Source organism: Thamnophis sirtalis, unplaced genomic scaffold (genome assembly GCF_051295495.1).
Source record: "Thamnophis sirtalis isolate CommonGarterSnake01/CBP01778 unplaced genomic scaffold, rThaSir2_p1.2 scaffold_14, whole genome shotgun sequence".
Classification (NCBI taxonomy): domain Eukaryota; kingdom Metazoa; phylum Chordata; class Lepidosauria; order Squamata; family Natricidae; genus Thamnophis; species Thamnophis sirtalis.
In genome coordinates, this window is record NW_028261394.1 from 8,940,168 (window position 1) to 8,956,414 (window position 16,247).

Below are 16,247 nucleotides of genomic sequence, written 5' to 3' on the forward strand. Positions count from 1 at the left end.
GTGCAGCGGGCGCAGGCGCACTTGAGGCGCGCAATGGGCGCATGCACAGTAGACAAGAGCCGAGGTGGCACAGTGGTTAAATGCAGCACTGCAGGCGACTTCAGCTGACTGTCATCTGCAGTTCAGCGGTTCAAATCTCACCGGCTCAAGGTTGACTCAGCCTTCCATCCTTCCGAGGTGGGTGAAATGAGGACCCAGACTGTGGGGGCGATATGCTGACTCTGTAAACCGCTTAGAGAGGGCTGAAAGCCCTATGAAGCGGTATATAAGTCTAACTGCTATTGCTATTGCTAAAAAGTTGCTTCTGTGCATGGCGAAGGTCCCTCCTCTCAGCCCAACTCACCTCACAGGGTTGTTGTTGGTCAGAAAATAGAAGGAGAAAGGAGCATTAGGCGTGGAGGCTACCTTGACTCATTTATACAAATAACCAAGGTGGGGATAAAAATAAAATTTAAAAAAATTAAATAAAAATTGCAGCAATAAGCCGATCTCACTTGCATCGAAAGGGGGTTCTCTACCCGATCCAGCTGAAGTAAAAAACTAAGCACAAGGGCTCCCCTCCCCACCAACTGTTGCCAACCCACCCACCTCCCACCCACTGACATGAAAAGCCTTTATGCAAAAGAAAAAGGAAATGCACAGGGACAGTATAATAGGTGGTACCTTGCTCAATAGTAGCGACTGTGAGAGGGATCTTGGAGTCCTAGTGGACTACCATTTAAATAGGAGCCAGCCGTGGGCAGCAGCTGCCCAAAAAGCCAACACAGTTCTAGGCTGCATCAACAGAGGAATAGAATCAAGATGATGTGAAGTGTTAATACCACTTTATAATGCCTTGGTAAGGCCACACTTGGAATACAGCATTCAGTTTTGGTCGCCACAATGTAGAAAAGATGTAGAGACTCTAGAAAGAGTGCAGAGAAGAGCAACAAAGAGGATTAGGGGACTGGAGACTAAAACCTATGAAGAACGGTTGCAGCAACTGGGTATATCTAGTTTAATGAAAAGAAGGACTAGGGGAGACATGATAGCAGTCTTCCAATATCTCAGGGGTTGCCACAAAGAAGAGGGAGTCAAGCTATTCTCCAAAAAACCTGAAGGCAGGACAAGAAGTAATGGGTGGAAACTAATCAAGGAGAGAAGCAACCTAGAACTAAGGAGAAATTTCCTGATGGTTAGAACAATTAATCAGTGGAACAGAAGTTGCCTCCAGAAGTTATAAATGCTCCAACACTGGAGGTTTTTAAGAAGATGTCGGATAACCATTTGTCTGAAGTGGTGTAGGGTTTCCTGCCTAGGCAGGGGGTTGGACTAGAAGACCTCCAAGGTCCCTTCCAACTCTGTTATTCTCTTCTCTTCTCCCCTCCTCTCCTCTTCTCTCTCCTCTCCTCTTCTCTCCTCTTCTCTTCTATTCCATTCAATTTTTCCTCTATTCTATTCTATTCTATTCTATTCTAAATACCCAACAGGGGAAAAAAATAGCAACTGATGAGTGGGAAAAATCTCGATGTCTCCGCCACAAATACATCCCAAAATAATGAAGTCTCCAAAGAGGGCTTCTAAAAATAGAGAGCTCTATTATAAAGCGGTTCCTTCCATCATCGCTTCTTAACTAGGCTCTCTGCAACTAAGCTCCAGGGATCAGGCTGCCTTCAGGGAGCCATTGCCTAACAAACCTCAAAGGGAATGAGGCATCGTCGAGAACAACTCTATCACACTATCTCTCTCTCTCTCTCTCTCACACACACACACAGACAATTTCCCCAGGCTCCCAAAAGCAGTGCTTGGCTGCCTATTTCTAGCACAACAAGCAAAGGGCAGGCAGAATGAATACAGATCTTGGCCATTCTGGAGACCATCCAGTTCAGGAGACCTTCGTACCTGATGTTTCAGGAAGGGAAGGAACTACCCTCCAGATCTGAAGGTAATGTCCCACCATGTTTGAAGCAAAGGTGGAAGAAAAGGAAGTGACTCCTAGGAAGTCCCAAGGCCCCACCATCGAGGAGATCCTGGTCCATTCAGATTAAGCCCAGATGGGAGAGGGGCATGGAGCAAACCTTCTTCAAGGCCAGAATCAGAGATGAAATGTTACCAGCTTGGACTGGTTTGCCCGAACCAGTAGTAAAAAAAAATGCTTCTGATTCAGGCAAACCAGTAGTTCTCTGATGATCAGCTGTGCAACAATCAGCTGTGCGGCACAGCTGATTGTTGGAACTACCGGTTCGCCTGAACCGGTAGCATTTTTAATTACTGGTTTGGTTCCGACAATCAACTGTGCCGTCCGATTTAGAAATCGCATGGTACAGCAAATTGTCGCACAGCTGATCGTCGAAACTATCAGTTCGCCCAAACCTGTAGCAATTTTTACTACCGGTTGGGTTCTGATGATAAGCTGTGCAATGATCAGCTGTGCAGCACCATTTAAAAGTCGCATGGCACAGCTGATTGTTGTACAGCTGATCTTTGCAACTATCAGTTCACCCGAATCTGTAGCAATTTTTACTACCGGTTTGGTTCCGACGATCAGCTGTGCCGTCCGATTTAGAAATCGCATGGTACATCAAATTGTCACGCAGCTGATCATCGGAACTACTGGTCCATCCGAACATGTAGCAATTTTTACTACCGGTTGGGTTCTGACGATAAGCTGTGCAACGATCAGCTGTGCAGCACCATTTAAAAGTCGCATGGCACAGCTAATTGTTGTACAGCTGATCTTTGGAACTATCGGTTCACCCGAACCTGTAGCAATTTTTACTACCATTTTGGTTCTCCCACAGCGCACAGAGAATCTGATTAAGCTGTGCACAGAGAATCTGATTAAGCTGTGCAACGATCAGCTGTGCAGCACCATTTAAAAATCGCATGGCACAGCTGATTGTTGTACAGCTGATCTTTGGAACTATCGGTTCACCCAAACATGTAGCAATTTTTACTACCGGTTGGGTTCTGACGATAAGCTGTGCAATGATCAGCTGTGCGGCACGATTTAAAAGTTCCATGGCACAGCTGATTGTCACAAAACTGATCGCCCGAACTACCAGTTCACCCAAACCAGTAGCATTTTTTTACTACCGGTTTGGGTGAACAGGTAGTTCCAACAATTAGTGCCTGCGGTGTCCATGTTTGGAGCGCATTCACACACAAAGCGAACCAGTAGCAGACTTCAGAACATTTCACCCTTGGCCAGAACCTCCAACTGCCAAGATACAGGTAGCATCCGAGGTTTTTTTTGTTTTAGAAGTTTTTATTAAGTACAAAAAATCCAATGTCTATATAAATGGAGTACAGTTACATTTGAAAAATAGTCATCATAATAAAAACAGTAATATTCATACCATTAATATTGATCGCATAATAAGAGTAGTGTTTGCTTATCCATTTCAGTGGGCCTTCCTTATGTAATTAATCATTCTCCTGAGGAGGAAGAAACTCAATACTTTTTAATATGGGATTTGTTTTATCAATGGCTAACTAGCAGAAACAGAAGTTAGAAACATAGAAGCATAAGGGAAGGATTACATGTTAATCTATCCATTTCTATACATCCTAGTATTTTTTTTTCCATATTACATGTTCCTCAATAGGCACCTCTCCATTTTTCCACTTCTGTGCCAACAGAATTCTAACTGTTGTTAACACATTAAATTAAATATGCATTCCCTTTTTTGTATTTTTCTGGTAAAATACCCAATAAACAGGCTGGTTGGGGAATTCTGGGAGTTGAAGTTCACGGGGTCTGAAAGTGGCCACGTTTTGAGAAATATCACTCTATCTTGGCCATTCTAACCGGGGCAGTTCCCATCATCCCCAACTCCCAGAAAGCCCCCACGGCCGCTCCCACCACTGCCAGAAAGCCATTAGCGCAACCGCCCGAGGGAACATCAAAGGCAGCTTGTACGTTTCCTCTGAAATACTTCTAAGAGGAAAGAAAAAGGGGGAAGCCACTTTCATCCTTCCCACCGTCATCACTTCTCTTCCTTGTTCCTTTTTTCAGCTGGCCTAATGCATGCCCATTCTGCGAAGGTCAATAGCAAGGTTTCCATCGCTGGTTGCCAGGAAAAAAAAACAATTGTGGAAAACAGGTAGCCTGGCTGATCAAAAACTGCCTTGCCAGATTACTCAGCAGTCGGAATAGAATAGAATAGAATAACAGAGCTGGAAGGGACCTTGGAGGTCTTCTAGTCCAACCCCCCTGCTTAGGCAGGAAACCCTACACCACTTCAGACAAATGCTTATCCAATCTCTTCTTAAAATCCTCCAGTGTTGGAGCATTCATAACTTCTGGAGGCCAGTTGTTCCACTGATTTAATTGTTCTAACTCTCAGGAAATTCCTCCTTAGTTCTAAGTTGCTTCTCTCCTTGGTTAGTTTCCACCCATTGCTTCTTGTCCTGCCCTCAGGTGCCTTGGAGAATAGTTTATCTCCCTTTTCTTTGTGGCAACCCCTGAGATATTGGAAGACTGCTGTCATGTCTGCCCTAGACCTTCTTTTCATTAAACTAGACATACCCAGTTCCTGCAACCGTTCCTCATATGTTTTAGCCTCCAGTCCCCTAATCAATACAATACAATACAATAGCAGAGTTGGAAGGGACCTTGGAGGTCTCTTCAATGCGTGGACTTCAGCTCCCAGAATTCCCCAGCCAGCATTCTCCACGCATCTTCAAGATGCCTAGATTGGGAAACACTGTCCTAGACTTAGTGAGGAAGTCACCTTAGATGCTTCTATACAATAGCAGAGTTGGAAGGGACCTTGGAGGTCTTCTAGTCCAACCCCCTGCCTAGGCAGGAAACCCTATACTGTTTCAGACAAATGGCTATCCAACATCTTTTTAAAGACTTCCAGTGTTGAGGCATTTACAACTTCTGGATGCAACTTCTGTTCCACTGATTAATTGTTCTCACTGTCAGGAAATTTCTCCTTAGTTCTAAGTTGCTTCTCTCCTCAATTAGTTTCCACCCATTGCTTCTTGTTCTGCCCTCAGGTGCCTTGGAGAATAGTTTGACTCCCTCTTCTTTGTGGCAGCCCTTGAGATATTGGAAGACTGCTATCATGTCTCCCCTAGTCCTCCTTTTCATTAAACTAGACACACCCAGTTCCTGCAACCGTTCCTCATATATTTTAGCCTCCAGTCCCCTAATCCTCTTTGTTGCTCTTCTCTGCACTCTTTCTACAGTCTCCACATCTTGGCAGACAAGGTTCTGACAACATGAGGAAACCTTTAAGCACAATTATGATAACAGATGCCGATTCAGTACAGGATGGACTAAACTACTTTTCTCTTTAAACCTGACCACAATAAATAAATATGTAAAAATGTTCCAGACAAGATTGGGATTCTATAGTTCTTACCCTGGCAACAAAAGTGCAGGGTATAATCACTTCTGAATAATATAGACCAGGAGTGTCCCACCTTGGCAAGCTATGGACTTCAACTACCAGAATTCCCCAGCCGGTCAGTATATCTCCATCAGGGTCATTTTATTTACACTGTATAGGTTCTAGACGACATTCTTAAAAGCAGAGACATCACCCTGCCAACAAAAGTGCGTCTAATCAAGGCTATGGTTTTCCTAGTTGCAATGGATGGCTGTGAAGGTTGGACCATAAGGAAGGCTGAGAGCCAAAGAATGGAGGCCTTTGAACTATGGTGCTGGAGAAGACTCCTGCGAGTCCCTTGGACTGCAAGGCCATCCAACCGGTCAGTCCTAGAGGAGATCAACCCTGACTGCTCTTCAGAGGGCCAGATCCTGAAGAGGAAACTCAAAGACTTTGGCCACCTAATGAGAAGGAAGGACTCCTTGGAGAAGAGCCTCATGCTGGGAAAGATGGAGGGCAAAAGAAGGAGGACTGCAAGGCCATCCAACAGGCCAGTCATAGAGGAGATCAACCCTGACTGCTCTTCAGAGGGCCGAATCCTGAAGAGGAAACTCAAATACTTTGGCCACCTAATGAGAAGGAAGAAGGACTCCCTGGAGAAGAGCCTCATGCTGGGAAAGATGGAGGGCAAAAGAAGAAGGACTGCAAGGCCATCCAACAGGCCAGTCATAGAGGAGATCAACCCTGACTGCTCTTCAGAGGGCCAGATCCTGAAGAGGAAACTCAAATACTTTGGCCACCTAATGAGAAGGAAGAAGGACTCCCTGGAGAACAGCCTTATGCTGGGAACGATGGAGGGCAAAAGAAGAAGGGGATGACAGAGAAGGAAGTGGCTAGATAGAGTCACCGAAGCAGTTAGCATGAGATAAAATGGACTCCAGGGGATGGTAAAGGACAGGAAGGCCTGGAGGAACGTGGTCCATGGGATCGGGATGGGTCCCTTGGATACAACCTAGAAGGAGACATTTTCTGACCATGAGAAGAATTAATCAATGGAATACCTCGCCTGCTGTGGTGGTGGATGCTTAGGTGGCCAAAGAGCCGAGGTGGCACAGTGGTTAGGGTGCAGTACTACAGGCCACTTCAGCTGACTGTCATCAGCAGTTCAGCGGTTCTAATCTCACCGGCTCAAGGTTGACTCAGCCTTCCATCCTTCCGAGGTGGGTGAAATGAGGACCCAGACTGTGGGGGCAATATGCTGACTCTTTAAACCGCTTAGAGAGGGCTGAGAGCCCTATGAAGCGGTATATAAGTCTAACTGCTACTGCTACTACTACTATCACTGGAGGTTTTCCAAAATAGATCAGACAATCCTTTGACTGGGCTGATACCAGGCCTCCTGCCTTGAGCAGAGGGGGTTGGACTAGAAGACCTCAGAGGTTCCTCCCAGCCCTGTGATTCCACGAGGATTCCAGGAACTGGTTTGCAAATGGCACGGCTAAGGATGGGAACGAGATCCGATCACGGGACCACCGCAAAAATGTGCCTCTGTTATTTATCACAATTATGGTTTTGTTTCCGGCGTCTTTAAACTCCCCCTTTCAGACAAGCTGGAAACGCTTTCTTGACAAGGCAGCCTGAGCTCGCAATCATCATAGACTCTATCTGAAAATTTAAAACAGTTTCTGCAGAATTACAGGAAACGGCAGTCAACTGGAACGGATTAAGTGCTTCCTATCTTTCTTTCTTTAAAAAAAATACGATAATGAGAGCAAGACAGATGGGGATCTTGAGAAATGATTTGGGGGATCAGGGGGGAGGGGGGGGAAGAGAGGTCTTTTCTAAAAGCCAGGACTAGGGAAAAATAGATTCCAGCAAGGGAAATGTTCCCATCGTTGGCTTCAATCAGCAATAAGAAAGCAAGACAGCTGATGGTTAATTTTTGCATTCAAATCGCTGGATGAACTGTCTGGATGAGCCATTCTTCAGCTTAGCCTGAGCAGCTAGATTTCTCTCTTAGGGGAGCCAAAGGCTTTTTTTTTACTTTACTTTTGCCTTTATTTGTATGCCGCCCTTTTCCCTAGGGGGACTCAGGGCGGCTCACAATTCAAAAGGGAGGGGGAAACAACAAACAATAAACAATACAGCATATTAAAAAAGAAAAACGCAACAATCACACAATTCGAGTGGGGCTATAATCTTAACCCCAGGCCAGCCGGGACAGCCAGATCTTTACAGCAGCGCGGAAGGATTGGAGGGTGGTGAGGGTCCGAATCTCCACGGGGAGTTCGTTCCAAAGGGACGGAGCAGCCACCGAGAAGGCCCTCCTCCGGGTAGTTGCCAGTTTGCACTGGCTAGAAGATGGAATTCGGAGGAGGCCTTACCGAAGGCTGAGGAAGCTTTGACCATGCGCAGCTCAGTTATGTCTAGTTACTGAAAAGAAGGACTCGGGGTGACATGATAGCAGGGGTTGCCACCAATAAGAGGGAGTCAAACTATTCTCCAAGGCACCTGAGTGTAGAATAAGAAGTAATGGGTGGAAACTAATCAAGGAGAGAAGCAACTTAGAACTGAGAAGAAATTTCCTGACAGTGAGAACAATTAATCAGTGGAACAGCTTGCCTCCAGAGGTTGTGAATGCCCCAACACTGGAAGTCTTTAAGAAGATGTTGGAGAGCCATTTGTCTGAAACTGTATAGGGTTTCCTGCCTAGGCAGGGGGTTGGACTAGAAGACCTCCAAGGTCCCTTCCAACTCTGCTACTGCATAGAAGCATCCAAGGCAATGTCCTCATTAAGTCTAGGACAGTGTTTCCCAATCTGGGCATCTTGAAGATGCGTGGAGAATGTTGGCTGGGGAATTCTGGGAGCTGAAGTCCACGCATTGAAGATTGACCATGCATTGAATTCTGGGAGCTGAAGTCCACACATTGAAGATTGACCATGCATTGAATTCTGGGAGCTGAAGTCCACGCCTTGCCCAGATTGGGAAACCCTGTTCTAGATGCCCACAAGGAATTGGCCTATCGTACCATCCCTTTCTTCAGAAAAGGGGAATCAACCTAACCAGTGATGAAATTCAATTTTTTTAAACTTCCGGTTCTGTGGGCATGGCTTGGTGGGCGTGGTGTGGCTTGGTGGGCGTGGCAGGAGAAGGATACTGCAAAATCTCCATTCCCACCCCACTCCTGGGCCAGCCAGAGGTGGCATTTGCTGGTTCTTCGAACTACTCAAAATTTCCGCTACCGGTTCTCCAAAACCTGTTGGAACCTGCTGGATTTCACCCTTGAACTTAACCCAGACAGAGGAGGAATGTGATTAGGAAAATATTAGAATATACAGAAATGAACAGATTGACACTGGGTATCAAAGAGAAAGAACATACCAATTATTATACAATTTGGGAATCTTTTTACCGGTGGTTAGAGGACATAAGAATTAATAGTAAAAGAAGTTATCTAAAGTATAGAAAACATATTAATAGTCAATATAACTAATAAATTAAGTTAAATAAATTACAAATGGGATTGTTATAATATTAATAGTCAATATAACGTATTAATAGTCAATATAACTAATAAATTAAGTTAAATAAATTACAAATGGGATTGTTATAATATTAATAGTCAATATAACATATTAATAGTCAATATAACTAATAAATTAAGTTAAATAAATTACAAATGGGATTGTTATAATATTAATAGTCAATATAACGTATTAATAGTCAATATAACTAATAAATTAAGTTAAATAAATTACAAATGGGATTGTTATAATATTAATAGTTAATATAATGTATTAATAGTTAATGTAACTAATAAATTAAGTTAAATAAATTACAAATGAGATTTTTATAATATTAATAGTCAATATAACATATTAATAGTCAATATAACTAATAAATTAAGTTAAATACATTACAAATGGGATTGTTATAATATTAGATACTTAATGTATTGGAAATTAAGCAAAGATGAGATTAAACAATGAATAAGATTGTCTGCTTAATGTTGACACAAAATATTTGTACCCAGGCGACACATTGGTTAATGGAAAATGGCTTGTTTATATAAAAATAAAATAAAATAATTTTAAAAAAAGAAAAGGGGGAATCGCAGGAGAGATTCACAAAGTGAATATATGGGAGGGAGGGGAGACATACTGGCTGGGGAATTCTGGGAGTTGAAGTCCAACACATCTTCAAGTTGCTGCCCAAGTTGAGAAACACTGGCCTAGGATCGGGCGCAAAAATTCACAGGAGGATCTAGATGAAGTCCACCCCTGCTTTCTACCTCCACAAAAATCTACCCCATACAGGCAGACAATTTTAAGAACGTCCGTCCTCAGACGTCAATCTCGACAAGCAAACGATGTATAAAAGGGAGTCATTAACATTCTACATTGAACGCCCACATTCCCAACCATTGGTGCCAAAACTAGACATAAACCAACATCAAGTTCAGTTGTCAAGGCTCCCCCATGCCTGACCAACGAACAACCCATAGCCGGATTCTCTAGTTTGCCTCCAGATTTAAACCAGGATTTATTCCGAGGCGGGGGGGGGATAACTCATTTTTGTGCTATATTTCAGTCCTTCGACATTTCCATGTTATCGAGGGAATTTAGGGCAGGGGGAAAAATAATCACGGATGCATGGAAGTGCCACCAAAGTGTCAGGGAAATAGCCGGCATCTATCTATCTATCTATCTATCTATCTATCTATCTATCTATCTATCTATCTATCTATCTATCATCTATCTATCTATCTATCTATCTATCTATCTATCTATCATCTATCTATCTATCTATCTATCTATCTATCATCTATCTATCTATCTATCTATCTATCTATCTATCATCTATCTATCTATCTATCTATCTATCTATCATCTATCTATCTATCATCTGTCTGTCTGTCTGTCTGTCTGTCTGTCTATCTAGGCGGCAAATAAATGTTATTAAACTTGCAAACTATCTATTATCTATCCATCCATCATCTATCCATCCATCCATCCATCCATCCATCCATCTATCTCTATCATCTATCTATCTATCTATCTATCTATCTATCTATCTATCTATCTATCTATCTATCTATCTATCTATCTATCTATCTTTCTTTTTCTTTCTTTCTCTCTTTTTTTCTCTCTCTCTTTCTCTCTCTCTCTTTCTCTCTCTCTTTCGCTCTCTTCCTCTCCCTTTCTCTCTCTCCCCCTCTCTCTCCCTCTCTCTCTCTCGCCAGAAATGCAAGTTGCAATAAGCAGAGTAGCCCTCGAGTTAAAAAGAGCAGCGTTCAAGCCAAACCGACATGGAGCGGACAAGCAGCTAGCCTACATCAAGAGGTTGTATAAACCTTGCCTCAGTTAGCACCGAGGGTAGGGCAGCGACCCAGAACACCAGCTTAGCTCGATAATTAAACGTGTTTATGGGGCCGCCATCCCGAGATAAGAAGTGTTTTGGTTGTAAAGGAGAACGTGAAAGAACGCAGTTCGCTCTACACCGTTCCTCGCCTTAGTAAGATCCCATCGAGCTTCAGATTTAACTAACTGGAGCGGTTTCTCTCTCTCCCCCCCTCTCTCTGTCTTTCCCTCTCTCTCTGTCTCTCTCTGTCTCTCTCTTTCCATCCTTCTCTCCACCCCTCTCTCCGTCTCTCTCTCTGTCTGTCTGTCTATCTCACTCTCTGTCTGTCTGTCTATCTCACTCTCTGTCTGTCTGTCAGTCTCTCCCTGCTGCTAGGCTAGTTTCGAACATTTTAAGGAAGCCCGAGCAACAGATCAACAGAGTTGGAAGGGACCTTGCAGGTCATCTAGTCCAACCCCCTGCCCAAGTAGGAGACCTGTAAGCAGGCAGAACCCACCCACCCACCCACCGACCCCCAGTCCCCCAAATAAGTGCTTTGTTAACCAACTAAGCATCTCTTAGGAATCTTGCATTGTCGCCTTCTTGGACCAGTCGCCACCCGCCCGGGGGGAAGGGGCTTTGGGGAGGTTTTGGAAAGTCTACGTCTGGGGGGGGGAAGAAGCTGTCTCCAAGCGGTCGAGCCCCACTCCCCCTCCGCCCTGCACCGTCCAAGGCAGTGGGCCCAAGTGGGGGGGGGGCAGAGAGCCAAGGTCCCCCACCCCCACTATCCCGCCAGGGAAGCCCACCGTCCTTCCCCCCAAGGTTGCGCCCGGCGGCAGCATCCTCATCCTCCCGGCTCTGGCGCGAAGGGGGTTAGAATGGGGAGGGGGCCAGTCCAGGAAACCCACCCACCGACCCCCACCCTCCACATCCCTGGGAAGAGCCTCCCCCCCCTTCCCCGGCTTCCCCCTGGCGCCCCTTTCCCTCCCCGCCCGTCTCCGCGGGGCAGCCGCCCCTCACTCACTCACCATCACCGCCTTGCCGCGGAAAGCGCCGGCGGCGCGGCGGGGTTGCGGCGCCCGGGGCCCGTCGCGGCTCTCTAGGTCGCGCTTCTCTCGCCGCCGGCTGCTGCTGCTGCTGCTGCTGTGGCCGGAGCGGTTGCTGGCGCTGCTGCCGGCCAGGCTGCCTCTCCGCGGAGGCGGCTGCTGGTGTTGCTGCTGGTGGTGCCGCTGCTGCTGCTGCTCGTCGGCCGCATCCAGGCTGCTGAAATTCCAGACCAGCAGCGTTTGCACCAGCAGGACGGTGAGCGCCAGCAAGAGCGCCGAGTGCGAGCGCCGAGCCAGCCGGCGGCCGCACGGAGAGGCCACCCCGGCCGCCGCCGCCGTCGTCCCCGCTGCCGCCACCATCGCGCAGCGCAAAGCTTCGCCTCCTCCTTCTCCTTGCCCGGCCGCTGCCAAACCAGCCAGCCCGCCAGCCGACGCCGACGCCCGGGGTTTTGCAGGCGGCGGGCGAGACGTCAGCAGGAGGCGGAGAAGAAGGAGAGGCGAGCGCAGGCCCGGCGCTGGGGCAGCCCCCTCCTCGCCAGCCGTTGGAGGGATGGGAGGAGGAGGAGGAGGCGGTGGGCCAGCGGGAGGAGGAGGAGGAGGAGCCGCAGCAGCTGCTCCCGAAGCCCGGCTATTCTCCAGGTTGGAGGGGTGGATGTGTGTGGGGGGGGAGGGGGGTCTGGACGCGCGTGGGTATGTCCACACGTGACGGGGTTCTGTCTCTACGCCATTCAGATGGCTTGAAGGGGATTGGGGGATCTCGCGTGTTAACCACGCCGCCAGTTGCTCCCCGAGTCGAGCACTATTTTGGAGGGGTGGATGTGTGCCGGAGTCTGGACGCGCGTGGGTATGTCCACACGTGACGGGGTTCTGTCTCTACGCCATTCAGATGGCTTGAAGGGGATTGGGGGATCTCGCGTGTTAACCACGCCGCCAGTTGCTCCCCGAGTCGAGCACTATGTGGGAGGGGTGGATGTGTGTCGGAGTCTGGACGCGCGTGGGTATGTCCACACGTGACGGGGTTCTGTCTCTACGCCATTCGGATGGCTTGAAGGGGATTGGGGGACTCGCGTGTTAACCACGCCGCCAGTTGCTCCCGGAGTCTAGCTATTCGCTATGTTGGAGGGGTGGATGTGTGTGTGGGTCTGGACGCGCGTGGGTATATCCACACGTGGCGAGGTTCTGTCTCTACACCATTCGGATGGCTGACAGGGGATTGGGGAACTCGCGTGTTAACCACGCCGCCAGTTGCTCCCGGAGTCTAGCTATTCGCTCAGTCGTGTGTGTGTGTGTGTGTGTGTGTGTGTTTGGACGCGCGTCGGTATATCCATACGTGTCGGGGTTCTGTCTCTACGACACTGAGATGGAGGGCAGAGGCTTGGGGTACTCGCGTGTTAACCACGCCGTAGCTGCTCCCGAAACCTAACTGGTGGCACCTCTCTCGTTCTGTGTGCGTTTAAGCGCCCTTACGTATTCACACCTGACGGGGACTGCCCTTACCCACACTGATGGCAGGGAGAGGTTTCGGGATCGCCCTGTGCGCTGGCCAAACCGCAGCGGCAGCTGCTCTCGAAGCCCAGGTGGTGGAAGGTGTGTGTGTGTGTGTGTGTGTGTGTGTGTGTGTGTGTGTGTGTGTCTATCTGTCTGTCTTGACGCGCGTGTGTAGGTTCACACATGACGGGGACTCTGCCTCTACCCCACCCGGATGCCGAAGGGGGCCGCTGTCTCTAACCCACACGTGAAGGGGGCCGCTGTCTCTAACCCACACAGCGACTTGGAGTACCCTTAAACACTTAAGCTTCCTGGATCGAAGAGCGACTGTGTGAACGTGGACCATCCATCTCTGGGCTTCCCAGCCGCCTCTGAACGGGTTGGATGTCAGTTCCAGAAATAGACCATCATCACTCCTGGTCCAGTACTGCCAACTGCTGGTGGGGAAGAGCCTAGAAGTGGGCAATGTGTATTTTTAAATTTTTTAAAAAAGTTTATAAATATGTATAAGTCTTGGGCTCTCCCCTTGGTGGCCTTGACTGACCTGAAAAGGTCAGACTTGGGTGAGACCGATGGATAAGGCACCACTAGGAAACCCAGCAAGTGTAGAGTGAAAATTGAAGTTTGGTTTCCAGTTTTGAGTTTAATAAAATGTGTATGCCACCCACTCCCATTGGGACTCTGGGCGGCTCACAACAAGACAAAAGAAACATTTAAAAAAATTTATTCTTAAAATTTAAGAATAAAAAATACAATTAAAAGTCCACATCATCCATTCCATCTAAGCGGGGTTGGACAGTGACCCGTCAAAACTGCGGTAGACAAAACTGCGCTCGACAAAAGCGCGTACCTGACGTCATCAGCAGCGCGACGAAAAAAATTAAAAATAAATTAAATTGAAATTAAAATAAAATTAAAGCAAGCCGATTCACATAAAGGTAAGGGTTAGGTTTAGGGTTAGGGTTAGGGTTAGGGTTAGGTGAAGGGTTAGGGTTAGGGTTACGTTAAGCGTTAGGGTTAGGTTTAGCGTTAGGTTAAGGGTTAGCGTTAGGTTTAGCGTTAGGTTAAGGGTTAGGGTTAGGGTTAGGGTTAGGGTTAGGGTTACGTTAAGCGTTAGGGTTAGGTTTAGCGTTAGGTTAAGGGTTAGCGTTAGGTTTAGCGTTAGGTTAAGGGTTAGGGTTAGGGTTAGGTTTAGGGTTAGGTTTGGGGGGGTTAGGGTAAGGTTTTTGCTTTAATTTTAAATTTACCGCTCACAGCGCGATGTTTTCGTCGCACTGTGATGACGTCACGTACGCGCTTTCGTCGAGCACGCTTTTGTCTACTGCGGTTTTGTGGTGGAACCGGGTTGGACAGCCCCAGGCCTGCCGGAACAGCCAGATCTTGGTGGCTTTACGGAAGGCCAGGAGAATGGTAAGGGTCCGGATCTCTACGGGTATATCGTTCCACAGGGCCGGCACAGTTACAGAGAAGGCCCTCCCACAGGGGGCCGCCAGCCGGCATTATCCGGTTGACGGCACCCGGAGGAGGCCCAACCTGTGCGATCTTGTTGGTCGTTGGGAGGTAAGTGGCAGGAGGCGGTCTCTCAGGTAGCCAGGTCCTAAACCATGTAGGGCTTTAAAAGTAACGGCTAGCATCTTGAAGCGCGTCCGGAGACCAATGGGGAGCCAGTGCAGCTCGCGGAGGATAGGTGTAACATGGGTGTATCTAGATACACCCCATATCGCTGACGCGGCTGCATTCTGAGCAATTGTAGTCTTCGAACACTACAGAAGAAGACATTAGCTCCCACTTTCAAGATTGTGGCCAAGAAAAAGAGAGATTCAACCTATCAACCCATGGAACAGAAGTTGCCTTCAGAAGTTGTGGGAGCTTCATCACTGGAGGCTTTCAAGAAGAGGCTGGACAGCCATCTGCCAGAAATGGTGTAGGGTCCTCCTGCTTGGGCAGGGGGTTGGACTAGATGACCTACAAGGTCCCTTCCAACTCTGTTAATCTGTTGTTGAAGCTTGTTGCCTTCAGCCATTGTGGGAGCTTCATCACTGGAGGCTTTCAAGAAGGGACTGGGCCGCCATCTGTCAGAAATGGGGTAGGGTGTGGTGCTTGAGCAGGAGGTTGGACTAGATGACCTACAAGGTCCCTTCCAACTCTTGTGATTCTACTCTATTCTAAAATGAATCAAAATCACTCCAACTCTGAACTTGAAGGAGATGATGTAACCCTAGGCAATTGTGGGCTAATGTCAAGGAGACTGGTGTTTCACTTTTGTTTTTAATAAAGGGGAAATGTAGGATACAGTGTGTATTTTAATAAAAATGTTACATTTTACCTTTAAAAAGTATCAGATTCTTGTGATGAGAAGCTTTGTAAATCCAGGACAATCAAATGGGAGCCATAAATAGGAATCAAGAAGAATAAAGAATTGAGGAGAATGCTCAACTGCTTTCTTTCTTTCTTTCTTTTTTTTGTTGATAAGGGTAAAACATATATAAATGTTTATTTGGGTGGATCAGGGGGCAGCAACCTGTGGCTCGGGAGCTGCATGTGGCTCTTTCATCCCTCTGCTGTGGCTCCCTGTTGCAGGTCCGATCCACTATTGATAGGGCTTTTGGTTAGGACAGTTAGAGGAAAAAGGACGCCGTGCTAGGAGGAGACTCTATGGTGGGGGAACCGGACTTCCAGTCAGCTCCAGAATTGAACAGGGGGCTTCCGGTTAGGACCTTAGTGGCTCTTTGAGGGTTTAAGGTTGCCGACCTTTGGGATGAATCCTATTACCCTGGAGGCTGCCTGGGTCTAAGAGGCAGGACAGCCACCTCTGCAGGATGGTTTAATTGGTTTTCCTGTACATGCCAAATAAAGTCTCCATGCTGGCTGAGGACTTCTGGGAGATGAAGTCCACACATCTTCAAATGAGCAAGGTTGAGAAACACAGCTAGATGATCCTTCAGCTCCCTTCTAGGACCACAATTCTATGATTCTATGATGTATCTGTCTGTCTATCCATCCATCTATCCATCCCGGTCTTTCTGTGTCTGTCTGTCTGTCTGTCTGTC

General features: G+C 47.3%; 1 protein-coding gene across 1 annotated transcript in view; it reads right to left on the reverse strand.

The window, feature by feature from the left end:
* Positions 1 to 12,119, reverse strand: part of XYLT1 (xylosyltransferase 1) — a 171,008-nt gene extending 158,889 nt beyond the window's left edge. Inside the window, exon 1 of the mRNA XM_087729433.1 lies at positions 11,692 to 12,119. Coding sequence (XP_087585559.1) covers positions 11,692 to 12,069 — 378 coding nt within the window. The 5' untranslated portion in view covers positions 12,070 to 12,119. The remainder of the gene's footprint in view (positions 1 to 11,691) is intronic.
* Between the last annotated feature and the right edge of the window lie 4,128 nt (positions 12,120 to 16,247).